Raw genomic sequence first — 18,403 nt, 5'->3', positions numbered from 1 at the left:
GCAGGTTGTTTATAACACCTCTCAACTGAAGCACAATAGCTATTGTTTTGTACCTAAGAAAAATGCAGGTCCACATAGTGTCGTCATTTTTAAGGACTTCAACTTCTTTTATCACTTTTTTTTACATGGAAAATGTTTCGGGTTACCTAATTGCGTATTAGTCAACCCTTACATACATCCTGTTTTAGCGATTGCCAGCCGTGACCTGTAGGTTAGTATGATACGCCCTTGCGAAGGTCAGACAGCCCTACCTATTGGTGTTGAAACAATCTCTTGTGGGGTAGATATTGTGGTCCATGTCCATTTGTCTGTAGATTGATGCACAGAGAGAATTTAAATTTTGAGTATGTTGCTCTCTCTTTTATAAAATTATATTCATTAGTTTTTTAAGTCATTAAGTATGATGCAGTTGTATGAAATATGTTGTAAATTGTTTTGTTGATTTTGCAGTGAAATGTTTCCGTTTATCAATATGGCTCCTGTTAAACTTCATACCACCAGATCGTCTCTTCCCACTCACCTCCAAGGCTTCAGAACTGAGAGCCTCAGTATTACTGACGAGTCCTAAAAGGACGAAACAGCTGTATGATGCAGCATCACTGACGAGTCCTAGAAGGACGAAACAGCAGTATGATGTAGCATTACTGACGATTCCTAGAAGGACGAAACAGCTGTATGATGTAGCATCACTGACGAGTCCTAGAAGGACGAAACAGCTGTATGATGTAGCATCACTGACGAGTCCTAGAAGGACGAAACAGCTGTATGATGTAGCATCACTGACGAGTCCTAGAAGGACGAAACAGCTGTATGATGTAGCATCACTGACGAGTCCTAGAAGGACGAAACAGCTGTATTATGTAGCATCACTGACGAGTCCTAGAAGGACGAAACAGCTGTATTATGTAGCATTACTGACGAGTCCTAGAAGGACGAAACAGCTGTATTATGTAGCATCACTGACGAGTCCTAGAAGGACGAAACAGCTGTAATTTGCAGTTTAATTCGTTGATTGGCTCTACTGAATCTTATTTAAATTCCACTTTTGTGTCTATTGTGCGATCATTTAGGCTGTTTCTGCATCAAAGAGATTCCTTAAAATCCTCACTTACAGAGGACATACTATCAAACTACTGAAGCCTAGATATAGGTTAATGTAGTCACCGGATATGCGGACCTGTAACCGGTAAAAAATACATGGAGTTAGTATTACCTTCTTTTTCCCCTGAACTTACACGTAATCAAACATACACGTATATATAGTAAGTATATATCAGTCTATAGAGCGCGTAGTCGTAATAATAAAAAAAATTAAGTCCATGCTCAGGTTATTTTCTTCCAATTCGGTTTTTAATGATAATTGTCTGATACAATGCAATAGTTATGACATTTATTAGCCTACCATTATCAGATGTCGGGCTATCCAATAACCCTGCGTCCGTATTCTGTCCTTTTGTCTGTATGTCCCTAAACAATTCTTAGTATTGCTATTTTTAGAGAAATACTGGATGGGTCTTCTTTCCAGATCTCGTATGTAGGGACCAGATGATAAAAAACCTTGGCCAAAAGGATGTAATCTTGGATTTTTAAAATTAATAGTTTGTTAGCTCCTTTTCTTAAAAAATACTCGATGGATCTATTTCAGAGTTTTATATATAGGTTTCTCTTGGCCCCGAGGTGTGCCCTTCGTGCCGGAAAAGGCTGACAGATGGCCATCTTTGACTTTGAAAATGAAAAATTCTTATAGTGATTTCTTTGGAAGTGGTGGATGGGTCTGTCACAAATTCCATATGTAGGTTTTTCTCTGTTGTGTCCATTTAATTTTCAGTCTGGTCGGAGAAACAAAATGGTTAGTAAGCGTATATTCCGGATATTGACGTTTTTTAGGACTGTCAGAAAACCAAATACAAATAGACTTAGGCCCTTGGCACCACTAACATAGCGACATAGACTTAGGCCCTCGGCACCACTAACATAGCGACATAGACTTAGGCCCTCGGCACCACTAACATAGCGACATAGACTTAGGCCCTCGGCACCACTAACATAGCGACATAGACTTAGGCCCTCGGCACCACTAACATAGCGACATAGACTTAGGCCCTCGGCACCACTAACATAGCGACATAGACTTAGGCCCTCGGCACCACTAACATAGCGACATAGACTTAGGCCCTCGGCACCACTAACATAGCGACATAGACCTAGGCCCTCGGCACCACTAACATAGCGACATAGACTTAGGCCCTCGGCACCACTAACATAGCGACATAGACTTAGGCCCAGGGCACCACTAACATAGCGACATAGACTTAGGCCCTCGGCACCACTAACATAGCGACATAGACTTAGGCCCTCGGCACCACTAACATAGCGACATAGACTTAGGCCCTCGGCACCACTAACATAGCGACATAGACTTAGGCCCTCGGCACCACTAACATAGCGACATAGACTTAGGCCCTCGGCACCACTAACATAGCGACATAGACTTAGGCCCTCGGCACCACTAACATAGCGACATAGACTTAGGCCCTCGGCACCACTAACATAGCGACATAGACTTAGGCCCTCGGCACCACTAACATAGCGACATAGACTTAGGCCCTCGGCACCACTAACATAGCGACATAGACTTAGGCCCTCGGCACCACTAACATAGCGACATAGACTTAGGCCCTCGGCACCACTAACATAGCGACATAGACTTAGGCCCTCGGCACCACTAACATAGCGACATAGACTTAGGCCCTCGGCACCACTAACATAGCGACATAGACTTAGGCCCTCGGCACCACTAACATAGCGACATAGACTTAGGCCCAGGGCACCACTAACATAGCGACATAGACTTAGGCCCAGGGCACCACTAACATAGCGACATAGACTTAGGCCCTCGGCACCACTAACATAGCGACATAGACTTAGGCCCTCGGCACCACTAACATAGCGACATAGACTTAGGCCCTCGGCACCACTAACATAGCGACATAGACTTAGGCCCTCGGCACCACTAACATAGCGACATAGACTTAGGCCCTCGGCACCACTAACATAGCGACATAGACTTAGGCCCTCGGCACCACTAACATAGCGACATAGACTTAGGCCCTCGGCACCACTAACATACATAGACTTAGGCCCTCGGCACCACTAACATAGCGACATAGACTTAGGCCCTCGGCACCACTAACATAGCGACATAGACTTAGGCCCTCGGCACCACTAACATAGCGACATAGACTTAGGCCCTCGGCACCACTAACATAGCGACATAGACTTAGGCCCTCGGCACCACTAACATAGCGACATAGACTTAGGCCCTCGGCACCACTAACATAGCGACATAGACTTAGGCCCTCGGCACCACTAACATAGCGACATAGACTTAGGCCCTCGGCACCACTAACATAGCGACATAGACTTAGGCCCTCGGCACCACTAACATAGCGACATAGACTTAGGCCCTCGGCACCACTAACATAGCGACATAGACTTAGGCCCTCGGCACCACTAACATAGCGACATAGACTTAGGCCCTCGGCACCACTAACATAGCGACATAGGGCCCTCGGCACCACTAACATAGCGACATAGACTTAGGCCCTCGGCACCACTAACATAGCGACATAGACTTAGGCCCTCGGCACCACTAACATAGCGACATAGACTTAGGCCCTCGGCACCACTAACATAGCGACATAGACTTAGGCCCTCGGCACCACTAACATAGCGACATAGACTTAGGCCCTCGGCACCACTAACATAGCGACATAGACTTAGGCCCTCGGCACCACTAACATAGCGACATAGACTTAGGCCCTCGGCACCACTAACATAGCGACATAGACTTAGGCCCTCGGCACCACTAACATAGCGACATAGACTTAGGCCCTCGGCACCACTAACATAGCGACATAGACTTAGGCCCTCGGCACCACTAACATAGCGACATAGACTTAGGCCCTCGGCACCACTAACATAGCGACATAGACTTAGGCCCTCGGCACCACTAACATAGCGACATAGACTTAGGCCCTCGGCACCACTAACATAGCGACATAGACTTAGGCCCTCGGCACCACTAACATAGCGACATAGACTTAGGCCCTCGGCACCACTAACATAGCGACATAGACTTAGGCCCTCGGCACCACTAACATAGCGACATAGACTTAGGCCCTCGGCACCACTAACATAGCGACATAGACTTAGGCCCTCGGCACCACTAACATAGCGACATAGACTTAGGCCCTCGGCACCACTAACATAGCGACATAGACTTAGGCCCTCGGCACCACTAACATAGCGACATAGACTTAGGCCCTCGGCACCACTAACATAGCGACATAGACTTAGGCCCTCGGCACCACTAACATAGCGACATAGACTTAGGCCCTCGGCACCACTAACATAGCGACATAGACTTAGGCCCTCGGCACCACTAACATAGCGACATAGACTTAGGCCCTCGGCACCACTAACATAGCGACATAGACTTAGGCCCTCGGCACCACTAACATAGCGACATAGACTTAGGCCCTCGGCACCACTAACATAGCGACATAGACTTAGGCCCTCGGCACCACTAACATAGCGACAAAGCTCTGTGATTCAAGTTGTTTCATTATTCGGTTATGTATCTAAACATTGTATTACAATGTGTCATTCAATTTTATACAATACTCTATAGAACAAGAAATCAGATTCCAAAACAATATCGAATTTTGAATCTGTAGTGATGTTTATCATGTCGGTATCAAGTTGTTCAATGTCCAGTCTAATTATAATACAGCGAACCCGTGAGCGTCAAAACCGTCTTTATTACAGGGGAAAGAACGAGTATTAAACAACAGACTCTGACGAGGAAATCGGATTGTTGTCGAGATGTAGATAAGTGATTCATTTATTAAAACCGGACACCCGAACTATTTATATTAGCAAAGAAGAGTGTGAACCTTGGGAGTTGACATGCATACAAAGCCGTTGATAAGGTGCATAATGAATTATTGTAACGATACGTTTTTTCGCAGGAATAATGTTACCTACCGATCTTCACGAGGTACACTGTAACTATTTGTGCACATGTTGTTGTTTTGTATTTAAGTAGTATGATAAACAGTGTATATATACTTGGTTACATGGCTAAATGTAATGTCACACAATTTCTGCATAAGTATTTAACTAGGTAAATTTATCACCTTAAACTTACTTGAAATTATTCAGTATGAAACCACACACTCAAAAATGTTTAAAATGAACAGAACGTGTATATATACCTTCCGAATATAAAGTTAAATACGACATATTGTGATTTTAAAATTCGATATTTTAATGAACGGAGACAGAAACGTGATCTATAACTTGTTATTTGCACTGTCACGCTCCGTGTCTCAGCTTTTTATCTGTGGGCACGAGGAACACAATGGAAATCTTGCCATAGTCCTAGTTCAAAAGGCTATCTACTCAAAACGATTATATAAGAACCATTAACTTAAATCTCTAACTTCATTTCACATCCAATCATTTCATCATCTGAATGCATGATTGTGTTAATGTCTGATTTTAAAACTCATTGAAACGTTTGGGATGTAGGAAGTCACAAGTTTTCCTGGTGTATAATGTAGGTCATGTTTTTTTTATCTAGAAAACACGAGGAAAATGAGACCAGCCAATAGATAAACTAGCAATGCTTGACAAAAAAGGCTGTTCTTGTAATTAGAACCGAGGAGATATGTGAAACCACTTCTGACATCATATTTCTTTATCTTTCTGTTTAATCTATACCCTTATCATCACTGATGAGTCCCAGTACAGGTATTATATACCAGGAGATCAGGGATCACACCTGCCAGTGAGGAGACCTGCTGGATACAGGTAAATTTACCTGTGTTTCAGTCTATCACACTGTACATAAAGATATTGATGAACCAAACTTCTCTATAAAGATTTTTTTATCTTCCCATTTTGTAATTCTGTCAGCTTCATTATCTAAAATTGTATGATGTATGGATGTGTACAAAATTTGTATATCAAATATATGAGACATATTACTGATGACTGGCAGTTCTGAAATTGATGACACACAGATATTTAAAATCAAATCTTACTTTTTTATTAAGGCACGTAACATATTTATATGGCATTTGATGGCCATCAGAAAAGTATCAGGGGGAGATTTATCATAAATATAGGGGGTACATATATGATCATTGCAACATTTGAAATCCCCACCCCATAAACCATCTATATATAGAACTGCTTGGCATCGTGAGATAAACACAATTTTTTGTTATGTTAGAATTGACCCTTGGGTGTGGCACACTTCAAGGCACATTATTTCTAGGTCATATTTTTTATATAGTTGAGACCAATCTGATTATATAATCTCTTTCTGGGAATCAAAAGAGAAAGACAGTGATGAATTAATGTTAAGCCAAGTCTTTTGTAATTGTTATCAGTACACTGTCTGTAGTTACACTTTATAAGACTGAAAGGATTCAAGGCTTCCATAAGGATGATGGATCCTGACCAGTTTCATTTCTGAGTAGTTGTCTATCAGAGGGGAACTATCTGGTCTTTGGCCTTATACATTAAGTGTTAAGGGAGGTAAATGTGTGGTACTAAGTATATGTATTAGTGAGTTTGACTTCAATAAAGGTGCAGGACATTTTAAAGTAAAAACACACACTGTAAAGGATTATCAAATACCCCCCCACCCACCCACAGCCCCCACCCTACCCTGTAATTCTAGAGCATTACACCCTAGATACTATTCTGATGACAATCATAAATGTATCTCCTCCCCCCCCCCCCACCCCCACCCCCTTCTGATAATTACTATTATCCTTATTTACTATTTTACTATACTATATTTTATGCCTTCTTTCGTCATTGCTAGCATGTAATATATGTATAATTCTATATGAATAAACTTTCTCCTAGAATCACAGTATAATAGTTTTCTGGTTGTTCTATATATTAATATTCTGAAAAACCGCCAAACAGCAAGATTTATTGATATTCAAGGTCAGTCTTCTAACATTCCCAATTCCCATCCCTTGCACCTGCAAACATATCTAGTAAGGGTTGGGATGTTGGCCCATTCTTCCAAGAGGGCTGCTCTCAGTTGGGCCAGAGTAACAGGGGGAGGCTGGCGTTGTCGAACCTATCTATCCAGCTGGCCCCACAAGTGCTCTATAGGGGATAGGTCGGGGTTGTATGGAGGTCAGTCCAGTGGGTGGATATTGTTATTAGTGAGAAAGTCCTCGCTACATGGGGCCGAGCATTATCCTTTTGGAATGTGAGGTTGTTTTGTTGTAATAATGAGACAACATTGGGTCGGAGGATTTCATCTCAATATCTAGCGGAAGTTTAATTACTAATAATAACTACAACAACCAGTGGTGATTTAAACCCATGTGAGATTCCTGCCCACATCATAACCGATCCACCCTCAAACCTATCCATCTCTACTACGCAACAGTCGGCAAAACGTTCTCCACGAAAACTGCTCGGTCAGTGGGGAGGGGGGAGGGGTATGTGGCGCCACCCAAGTCATACGATGCTGACGTCGAGGAGCAGTAAGGGGTAGATCTACAAACGGGTGGCGTATCTGCCGATCAATCAAAATCCCCAAATCATTTTCAAACATTTTTCCTTGAATAGGCGATTATAAGTACATATGGTATGAAAGGCATATTCAGTGGCAGTATGGTGCCGATTGCACAAAAGCGACAGACGAATAAACCTGTACTGACGTTGTGACATCATGCGCGGACGCCCTGACCTAGGTCTGTCAGCTACCCGCTCAGTTTCCTTTAGGCGTTCATTAGTGCAGATGTGAACACCGAAATGTCTGGCAACCTGTATTTGCATTTGGCCTTGCATAATCATCGAAATGGCCTGACGCCTCTGAACTTCCGTCAGCCATGCCATTGTTTAATGCTATCAGAAATTAATCAAAAATTTACAGGATCACGCTCACTGTAACCTAGATAGTCACTTGGCCGATTTTCATCGTTTTCAAAGGCAGTGTTTTCAATAATGAACTGTGGTAATTCAAGCATAATATTTACTGCACTTGAATAAATACAAAATCGAATGGGTTAGTGACAACTGGGTAAGATTTTTAACAGTCGGTCTGCTGTGTTTTCAAAAAGTTTTCAGTTTTTATACCAAATGCAGACAGTTTCTGATAAAGCATTTCCTTGGTTTGTGCTGCCAGAGTTCGCTCCCTTGACAGGATCCAGCAAAATTCGACGTGGGTAAGGTCAAGGACATCCTTACAGGAGTAGATGAGTGTGTAGTTTTTGTAGTCTGTATCCAATATCCAGTAATTACCATACGGAATATCTGTAATACAGATGAAATAATGCAGATACGTCATTTCAGTATTCGAGGTTCGGTAAAATGGCAAATTAGACCTCATTTCAAAAAATCTCAAAGGAGACGAAAACAAATAAAAGATTATGTTTGTAAACTAAAGTACCTTTTATACAGAGAAGTATACGTTAAAATGTATAACTGGTCTTCTATAAAACAATAAGAAGCATTTTCAAATTTACTATTGTTGTTTTATAAGATTTTAGTAATTTAACATACCTTTTCCAAATTTTACTTGAAGTTTTGCTGGTTCTGTCTTGTCCGGAACGTAACCGTCACCAATCGCTTCGATAAGCTTGCCATCACCATCTAACCTACGGTCAAAATAAAGTGTCTATTGTCATGGCCAGCTCACTAATCCAACGAAATCAGATATACCTCACACAGAAAATCTAGTCATGGCCAGCTCACTAAACCAACGAAATCAGATATACTTCACACAGAAAATCTATTGTCATGGCCAGCTCACTAAACCAACGAAATCAGATATACTTCACACAGAAAATCTATTGTCATGGCCAGCTCACTAAACCAACGAAATCATATATACTTCACACAGAAAATCTAGTCATGGCCAGCTCACTAAACCAACGAAATCAGATATACTTCACACAGAAAATCTATTGTCATTGCCAACTCACTAATCCAACGAAATCAAATATACCTCACACAGAAAATCTATTGTCATGGCCAGCTCACTAAACCAACGAAATCATATATACTTCACACAGAAAATCTATTGTCATGGCCAGCTCACTAAACCAACGAAATCATATATACCTCACACAGAAAATCTATTGTCATGGCCAGCTCACTAAACCAACGAAATCATATATACTTCACACAGAAAATCTATTGTCATGGCCAGCTCACTAAACCAACGAAATCAGATATACTTCACACAGAAAATCTAGTCATGGCCAGCTCACTAAACCAACGAAATCATATATACCTCACACAGAAAATCTATTGTCATGGCCAGCTCACTAAACCAACGAAATCATATATACCTCACACAGAAAATATATTGTCATGGCCAGCTCACTAAACCAACGAAATCATATATACCTCACACAGAAAATCTATTGTCATGGCCAGCTCACTAATCCAACGAAATCAAATATACCTCACACAGAAAATCTATTGTCATGGCCAGCTCACTAAACCAACGAAATCATATATACCTCACACAGAAAATCTATTGTCATGGCCAGCTCACTAAACCAACGAAATCATATATACCTCACACAGAAAATCTATTGTCATGGCCAGCTCACTAATCCAACGAAATCAAATATACCTCACACAGAAAATCTATTGTCATGGCCAGCTCACTAAACCAACGAAATCATATATACCTCACACAGAAAATCTATTGTCATGGCCAGCTCACTAAACCAACGAAATCATATATACTTCACACAGAAAATCTGTTGTCATGGCCAGCTCACTAAACCAAAAATATCATGTATTCCTCACACAGTAAATCATTTCAGCTTCGAGCTACTTCAGTCAGCATCTACAAAAGGTATGAGTGCCAACTGGGTGAGGACAAATTCAAAACACCTATATATACAGGAGGTGTTTATTTTCCCTGTAAAAGCAAACTAGTAGCATTTAAATGCTTAAATATTTACTGTCCAATTTCGTCTTGTCACACGGTATTATATGTAAAGTTTGTTATTATTACTTGCAATACCCCCATGCCGTTGGTCGTAAGCTGGTAATACAAAAATTCGCTCTCGCCACCAACATGGTCCCGTTCTGCTATGCCGCAATCTCCATGGTGCAGTCAAAATCGGGACAGATCTGAAAACAAAGCATTGTTCCATTGTCGAAGGGCCCAGTGACGGTGACCACTGTTCAGTTATAGCGATTACCACATTGACGTCGCAACAAAATGTGTTCAGTGAATGGAAGCCGCCCTTTCAACCTGTTGCGGACTGATTGGACAGACACATGCCGTCCAAACCATGCACTGGTCTCTATTGTGGTACGAATCGATTGCGTAAGTGTATTTATCGTATACGAAGGTGAGCTGAAATGTCACGTATATTTTAGAAAATACCAAATACAAAAGTATTTGTAGAATAAGTAGGTATAAAAATGATTCGCTTGCTGTAGATAACTTACGATATACATTTGTTGTCCACTCGGATATGTCCGTCATCCTTCAGCTGGTAGTTCGCCACTGTACACTTGGAATTGTCCTCAAAACCAACATAAAACCTTAGTATTTCATACCAGTCACCGAGGTACTGTAAATAGATGGTAAACCCCTGAATTAGGATTTTATATATCTGCAGATTTTTAAGTACATGCGATAACTCGGTTAAACAATGTCCATATTCGAAATGTACTCTTTACACTGGTAACAGGTGAATGCAGATGAAATGGGGAAAAACGATGATTTCCCGCAATACATATTGTGCCCATTCAGGCACACTTTGTCACCACTTGCGGTTCCCGACATATTCTCATCACCATATGTGGCACACACAATGGTGTCCCCGTCACGACATGAGAATAGAAAGTATTTCAGTATCAAAGTTACTATGTCGTGTGCATTATGTACATTAGCTGCTTTAAAGAATTTGTTAAAAACAATTTTATTTCTCTTTCTAACCCTACCTTTTTAAATCAACCCTACCTTTTGTGTTCTTCAGGACACAGGAAAGTATTTCAGCATCAAAGTTACTGTGTTCACTTTGTGCACTTAATACTTTTAAGCATTTGTTAAAATAATTTCGTTCTTCTTTCCATCCTTACCTTTTGTAAATCAAAGTTATCTTGGACTGTCACTGTGGGACATTTGCCTTTTCCGAACACTTGGCCATGTGATAGATCGACAACTAACACTAATACTACGGCGTAGCAGAGAAATGGTCTGATCATTGTAACAGGGAAAGTCTGTAGTGCTGATAATCCGTCATATCGTTGTTATATATATTCCTGTATTCGAGGCTCTTGACCATCATTCTAGATAAGGTGAGACTTCCAATTATATAGGGCAAATATTGCAAAAACAATCGGTTTTTAGTTGAAATTTTGTATTTTAAAGCCAACAAAAATATATTCTATATATAAATATAACGAGGAGTATCAAGTTTTTGTTAATTGGTTGGATTTAGTCATAAACGAAATTAGTTTATATATTCAAATATGTATTGCCGTGTAGAGGCTCATTGCTATCTGTCCGTCATCGTGATGTCCTTGTGTGGAGCAGTATTATCAGTGGTCAGTAGAGAGTTTTGTTATACAAGGTTTCGGACAGGTCGTTTGTATAGCTAATCTTACGATGTGCTGTTGAGACGTCTATATCAGAGAAGTAGTTATATAAAGGACACATCTTGAGAACGTTGGACTAGTTTGCTCAGTTCTTGTTAAACATTGGTGAAACGTATACCAGAGTTATAGTTTTCTTCTGAAAGTACAGAATTTCTAAAATATTCAGATTCAATTAAAAACACGAGAAAAGTATCTTATTACGATAGAAGATATATAACTAAACAACGCTGTCCTTTGTGGAGATATGTAAAACGATTTCAATCATTCACAGTATAAGAGTAATACAGTATGCGTAAAATGAAATATAGTCATTTGGAGAAATACACCACAAATGCTTGAGAGCAAATGATTTCATCTTTCTGATGCTATATTGATGAATCTTGTTGTCTGATGACGTCACCAAGGAGTTACTTGGGAGCTTTCAATCCTGATGATGAACTCCAAGGCATTAGTTCATCTTTCACATCCTTCTTCTTGAATATAAGAATTTTTGTATTGTTTGTATGTTCTTAAAGAAGAAAGTAAAGCATGGTATTCTAGTGACGAGAAAAGAATGACATTGTGATAAATAAACGAAAGACTGGAGGCTGTGAGTTCTTTCGTTTAATTGGTTATATATATATATATACATAGAAGGATTGCTTATAGAAGTTCCTTAAGGTCTTGTGTGTCTGAATGCTTATGGACCGTGATGGCTTACATGAATGGGCAGATCGACAAGCAGGAGATTTTCTGGATCTCGACAAGGCCATATAGTATTTTGTAGAACATTACTGGTCTGGTTTGCAGGCAAAGGATTCAGTCATGTAACAGAGTTTGTATAGTGGTGCCTAGTTACTAAACACTATCTTTCAGCTCAGCGTTGCACTTTTTCAGACTGATTTTTTAAGGTTGTATGAGTCTGTCCCAGAGAGTGTTGCACTAAACTCTAGTCTACGACGAACTAGTGTTTTCTGTTCATGATCTTTGATATGTGAAGAATTTTCTCTTCAATTTCGTCGTAGGAAACCAAGTGATTGATTGACTTTGGAAGTAATGGGAGTCCCATTTCAGGTAAGAATGTTAAGTGACACCGAGATATTTTACAGGTTTTGTTATCTCTGGAACATGGCCATGCAAAGTGTTGTTTGGAGATGTAGATGATGACTTATGGAATGAAGCGATCGTCGGGAGGAAAAGCCAATTCCTTATGCAGCTGCAGCATCATTGCAGTTTTGTGTGTGTGTTTTTCCCCTTTATTAATTTATTTTGTATTTTTTATTTCGATTTGTTTTTTCTGTATTTTGGAATAGCAATTCTCCCTGCTGTGTTCACTTGTCAGTCGTAAGAGAGGACTAATTGTGGGACGCCTTCCGTATGTTTGTCGTGGTTCTCTAATGCGTTCTCTTCAAGATACACGGGACAGCCCAAGAATACGGTCTGCTGAATTCCAAAGCATGATTGTTGGAAGCGTATGATCGTGGGCCGTTGCAGAGTTGAGTTTTCTTTCATTTTTTTCTGCATGGGGACATCGACGTAACAAAAAAAATCTGATGCCCCATTTCAATACTGGATTTGATATTTCGCTTTCCTTCCTGTCTGCCATTTCTTTCTGTTTTGTTTCCCACTATTGGTATCCCCCCTGACATCCGTTGCGAGGATGTTAAAACCCCCCAAATGCAAAATTCATATCCCCTTCTATTTCATCTATGTCTACCTCTACATTCCCTTTTCACTATAACGATATAAAATGACAAGTGTAGATACACTAAGAATAAACAAGAGTGCCTTGGACACAATATACACCACCACATAATATAAAGATCAAAATAAAATGGCATAAATCTTACAAAAATCAATGAACCGTAAAATCGCCCCTTCATGCACATCAAACCATTGTAGTAGTGACATTGAGCAAGTTTTATGAAAATCTAATCATCAGTTTAGGAGGAATTGTATTCACAAGAAATGGACGTACGGACAGACAGACGGAGAAGATGACGCCAATATACGACCGCCTCCGGCAGCGTATAAACAACGATTGTCAGATTACATGAATGTGAAAATTGGAAATTATTTAGAAAATTTATTCCCTTTTTATTTTTTTCATGTAAATCTTTAGGTTGTTCATATTTGCCTTAGTTTTGTCTAATTTAGGTTTATGGTATGATTCAGCAAACAGGTAGATATATTTTCTTCATTTTCAAACAAACAAAACATCCAGATAAATGATAAACAATATGTATTCTTTATTACTTTACATATCAATTAGAAATAAGTTAAAAACTTTAATGCAGGAGAGAAGTAATATGAATACAGCATTACATGTGATATAAAAATATTGCAGGAATATGCATAAGTGCAATGGAAGACCACAGGGGCAAACACGTTATGTATAGGCTAGTGTTTGAAAGAAGTTTGGTACTCATGTTCCACCATACACATTTAGTAATACATAGGGAACACTATGGGCATTCCTTGCCTAAGTACCCTCAACACTATACAAGTCCATACCTCACGTGCCCTGCCCCGGTGTGAAAGACATATATGACATGTAGAGTTGCTGAACATCAACCATTAGTAAATATATTATTTAACAGTTTATATAATTTTACTATTATATACTTCAGAATGAAAGGTAATATTTTGAAAATTAGAATAACATAACATTTAATAGATTTTTGATAGGTTCATAGGCTATTCATCAAGTTAGCATATTTAATAACAATCTACAGTAAGTAAAAATTACAAGTGTGTTTGATAACAATTTATATTAAGCACAAATCACAAGTTATTAACAATTTATCTTAAGTACAAATTACAAGTTATTTAGAATTGATATTAAGTACAACATACAGTGTAGAAGTTACCATAGTAACAAAATACAAGTAAACAATACAATCTTTGAGTTACCATGGTAACAATTTTTCAGACATTAGCACACAATGCACTTTCAGGTTATTATAGTAGCAATTCACAAGTATACAATACAGTATTCAAATGACCAAAGTAACAACTGATAAGTACATCATTTAGTATTCAAGTTACCATAGTAACAATATTTAAGTACATAATTAACTGTCCAAGTTACCATGGTAACAATTAGTATCGTAACAACACTCACAAAAACATTTTCATATATCAACAACTCAAGTTTCACTTTTCTAATTCTTCCAGCACTTTTTCTAGAAATGAAATCAAACATTTTGCAGATCTATATACAAAGGGCTTCCCATATTAAATATCTTGTAATCACAAATATTAGGTTATTGCATAGCAAATTAATAAGGCAAACTTTGACATACATGAATCGAGCTCCTTACAGTAAGTGAAAATGACAATCTACATAGAGCAGACTAATTATTTCTTTAATATTTGTAAAACACTATACTTGTCAGTTTTAGACCTCATGTTGCATGTATACATCAATGAAAGTTCAACTTTTTCTGGGTGTTATATGATAATGAGAAAACAAATACAAGCATTTGTTCATTATGTAAACCTCATGATTGGTGTCTATTTCTGGTAACACTTAGAATTTTAAAAAATCACAGAACCCATGTGCAAGATGTTTTATCACCTTAATACACTTCAAGTGGAATGGATAGCATAGCAGAGTAAAATTACTAGAACAGGCCCTTACAAACGCATTAACAAATACAGGCAATGTTTAATAGCACTACTCAACAAAATATATAACAGCAGTAACTTTACAGGAGACAATTATATGCACTTAATTAATATAAACCATAACATGAATTGCTATACATTGTTTTTATATAATTTTACACTAATTTGCATAAAACATATTACACATCAATTCAAATAAAATGAAAGTAAAAGTTGCTGCCAATCATGAGAAATACTAATGTGATATGAGTGAACCTTAAGGCATTAATAGACATGCAGATCTGCTGATTCCAATGCTAAACATGGTATAATAACAGTCCAATATGTACTTTAGGTTCTGTTCTAAATTTACCAATTGCCATACTTGTTTTCTAATAAGCCAAAGAATGAATGTATGGGATGGCCTTATTCTTAATACAGGATAAAATCTGAATTTATATTAACAATAGACATGTGGTCTTATTAGCAGGCATGAGCTTATTATTATAAATATAGCTCAATTAAATTTTATCAGGTTATACAACACACTAAGAAACTAAATAGGAATGAAAAAGACAAAATACTGACCTCAACATCAATGCATGCTTTCAATTTTTCTGATTAAATCTGCTATTAAGATAACCAGAGCAATGCATTTAAATAACATGATCACATGATATTGAAAACAGCCAATACTTTATAAGAAAACAGATGTTCTTTTGCAATTTGTCGTTTTTCCAGACAAGTTCTCGATCCTTTTGCAGCGAGAGTTCTTCCATGCATATTCAATCGAATTCAAAAATAATTACCTTTAAAAGGAGTTTTAATTATCGTAACACAAAAAAATAAAATTTTATATTTCATAGTTATTACATATCTAAGACTAAAAAGAATGTTATATTATTGTATCACAAATTTGTAAACATGAAAATCACGTGTATAACATGAATTGATATATGAAGGTACATATTCCTCCCACAACCATTCAGTCTGCTTAGAAAACAACCACAAGGATTACTCACGGATAGTGAGATATAGAAACAATAGCTTCGTATAAGTCACATGCCTACCTGAGTGAGACCGGTCAAATCCCTAAATGTTTCTACTGGCCCGTACTTACTATCAGCATCTTCAATGATATTATGCAGTTTACTACAGTAACTTTAAAAATCAGTATTTTTTTTCACAAATGGTTCACTAGGCTTTAGAATTGATTAATCAGACTCTAAATATAGTATGAGCAAATAATTTCTGTAAAAACAAGCAACTCTGCATACACCTACACAGGTAATTAATAACACTTGAAAGCATCAAAGTGTGACAACTGATATAGCTCTATCAATAGAACATGAATATTTACAACCTCAAGTAAATATCTGGGGTTGTGTTGTAAGATCCTTAGCGGCTACAGTTGAAATTGAGATCACAGACTACCTGTTTTTATAGGGGTTGTGTCCTTGGCAACAAGTCTTAATCCATATTGCTTTTGATAACATGTGATGGACCTCCTGTATGTTGTTCAGTGATGTAGCCACTAGCTATTAAAATGAAACCCAACTTTAAAATGACTGTTCACAAGGCTTTTTCATAAATCTATCAGCTCCATGATTTTTCATATACCTAGATTTTTAAATTACGATATGTAATATCCAGGTAAAATCTCTCCTAGCAAATCTAAATTTGCCCAACATTACATTGTAGTTTCGTGAATTCAATCAATACCAAATCCAGAATTCTGAAAAGCAAATTCAAACTTTATACAATTTTTGTTCTTGCTACAAGCAATTATCTGATCACATCAATATTTCATAATTCCATATTCCACACCAAATCTGGATTTTGAATATGTTAATCAAAACCTAATCCAGATTTTGTGATTTCAATCCAAACTATAAATTTATATATGTCAACAACAAGTCAATAATCCAAATCTACCTGGTAATCAAAATTTTGAAACTGTAGTCATATATCTAAACCAAATCAATATTCAAACAAATCATTAAACCAACGTTTGTCAAAGTCCAACTGTCAGTAAACCTTCATCTAAATATATGTATGCAGTTTCATAAAAGATCCCACAAAGTTTAAATATTTTTGAACCTCCAAAACGTCCTCCTCAATATTCATGTTCCTTAAGCTACTCCTTTGTCACTCATTTAAACCTTAATATGTGCATCAGGTATTCACACCTTTCAGTCTCACAATATATAGGTCATACAACTGAAGATTTACAAATGGAGGTTACTCAACCAAACCTTTTCTCGACCACTCAACCAAAGCAAGCCTTCAATGAAACTGTAACAGAACCAAAAACTTCAACTATTACCTAGGTCATTCGAAGAAATCATTCTCAGGTATCTACTTTATTCAACCAAACCACTCCTGGTAACACAAGTCAATCAAAATATTCTGTCTTGAGTATCTAGGTCATTCAATCAAACCTTCCCTGGGTATTTAGGTCATACAACAAAACCTTCCCTAGGTATCTAGGTCATTCAACTAAACCTTCCCTGGGTATTAAGGTAATACAACTAAACCTTCTCTAGGTATCTGAGTCATTCAACTAAACCTCCTCTAGGTATTTAGGTCATTCAACTAAACCTTCCCTAGGTATTTAAGTCATTCAACTAAACCTTCCCTCTAGGTATCTAGGTCAATCAACTAAACCTTCTCTAGGTATCAAGGTCATTCAACTAAACCTTCTCTAGGTATCTAGGTCATACAACTAAACCTTCTCTAGGTATCTACGTCATTCAACTAAACCTTCTCTAGATATCAAGGTCATTCAACTAAACCTTCTCTAGGTATCTAGGTCATTCAACTAAACCTTCTCTAGGTATCTAGGTCATACAACGAAACCTTCCCTAGGTATCTAGTTTCTTCAACAAAATCTTCCTTTAGTAAACTAAACCTTTTCTAGGTATCATGTTCATTCAATGAAACCTTCTCTAGGTATCTAGTTTCTTCAACAAAATCTTCCTTTAGTATCAAGGTCATTTGACAAAATCTTCCTTGAGTATCTAGGTCAATCAACTAAACCTTCTCTAGGTATCTAGGTCAATGAACTAAACCTTCTCTAGGTATCTAGGTCATTCAACTAAACCTTCTCTAGGTATCTAGGTCATACAACTAAACCTTCTCT

At 38.2% G+C, this 18,403-nt stretch overlaps 2 protein-coding genes across 2 annotated transcripts in view; both read right to left on the bottom strand.

The window, feature by feature from the left end:
- The window catches only part of LOC132546766 (serine-rich adhesin for platelets-like), a 42,770-nt gene extending 39,638 nt beyond the window's left edge, over window positions 1–3,132 (bottom strand). The window contains 1 exon segment of the mRNA XM_060210485.1: window positions 1,939–3,132. Coding sequence (XP_060066468.1) covers window positions 1,939–3,132 — 1,194 coding nt within the window.
- A 4,999-nt stretch (window positions 3,133–8,131) lies between these two features.
- Window positions 8,132–11,280, bottom strand: LOC132546765 (apolipoprotein D-like). The gene is made up of 4 exons (XM_060210484.1): window positions 11,155–11,280; window positions 10,519–10,643; window positions 8,605–8,699; window positions 8,132–8,355 (listed from the first exon to the last, which is right to left on the bottom strand). Exons 1-4 carry the CDS (start codon window positions 11,278–11,280, stop codon window positions 8,132–8,134), a joined length of 570 nt encoding a protein of 189 aa, XP_060066467.1.
- Window positions 11,281–18,403: the final 7,123 nt, after the last annotated feature.

This window comes from Ylistrum balloti, unplaced genomic scaffold (genome assembly GCF_031769215.1).
Source record: "Ylistrum balloti isolate Yb309-2 unplaced genomic scaffold, AGI_CSIRO_Ybal_v1 Utg369912, whole genome shotgun sequence".
In the NCBI taxonomy this organism is placed as follows: Eukaryota; Metazoa; Mollusca; class Bivalvia; order Pectinida; family Pectinidae; genus Ylistrum; species Ylistrum balloti.
The sequence above is the reverse complement of the archived record's forward strand: the minus strand, read 5'-3'. Positions and strand labels throughout refer to the sequence as shown.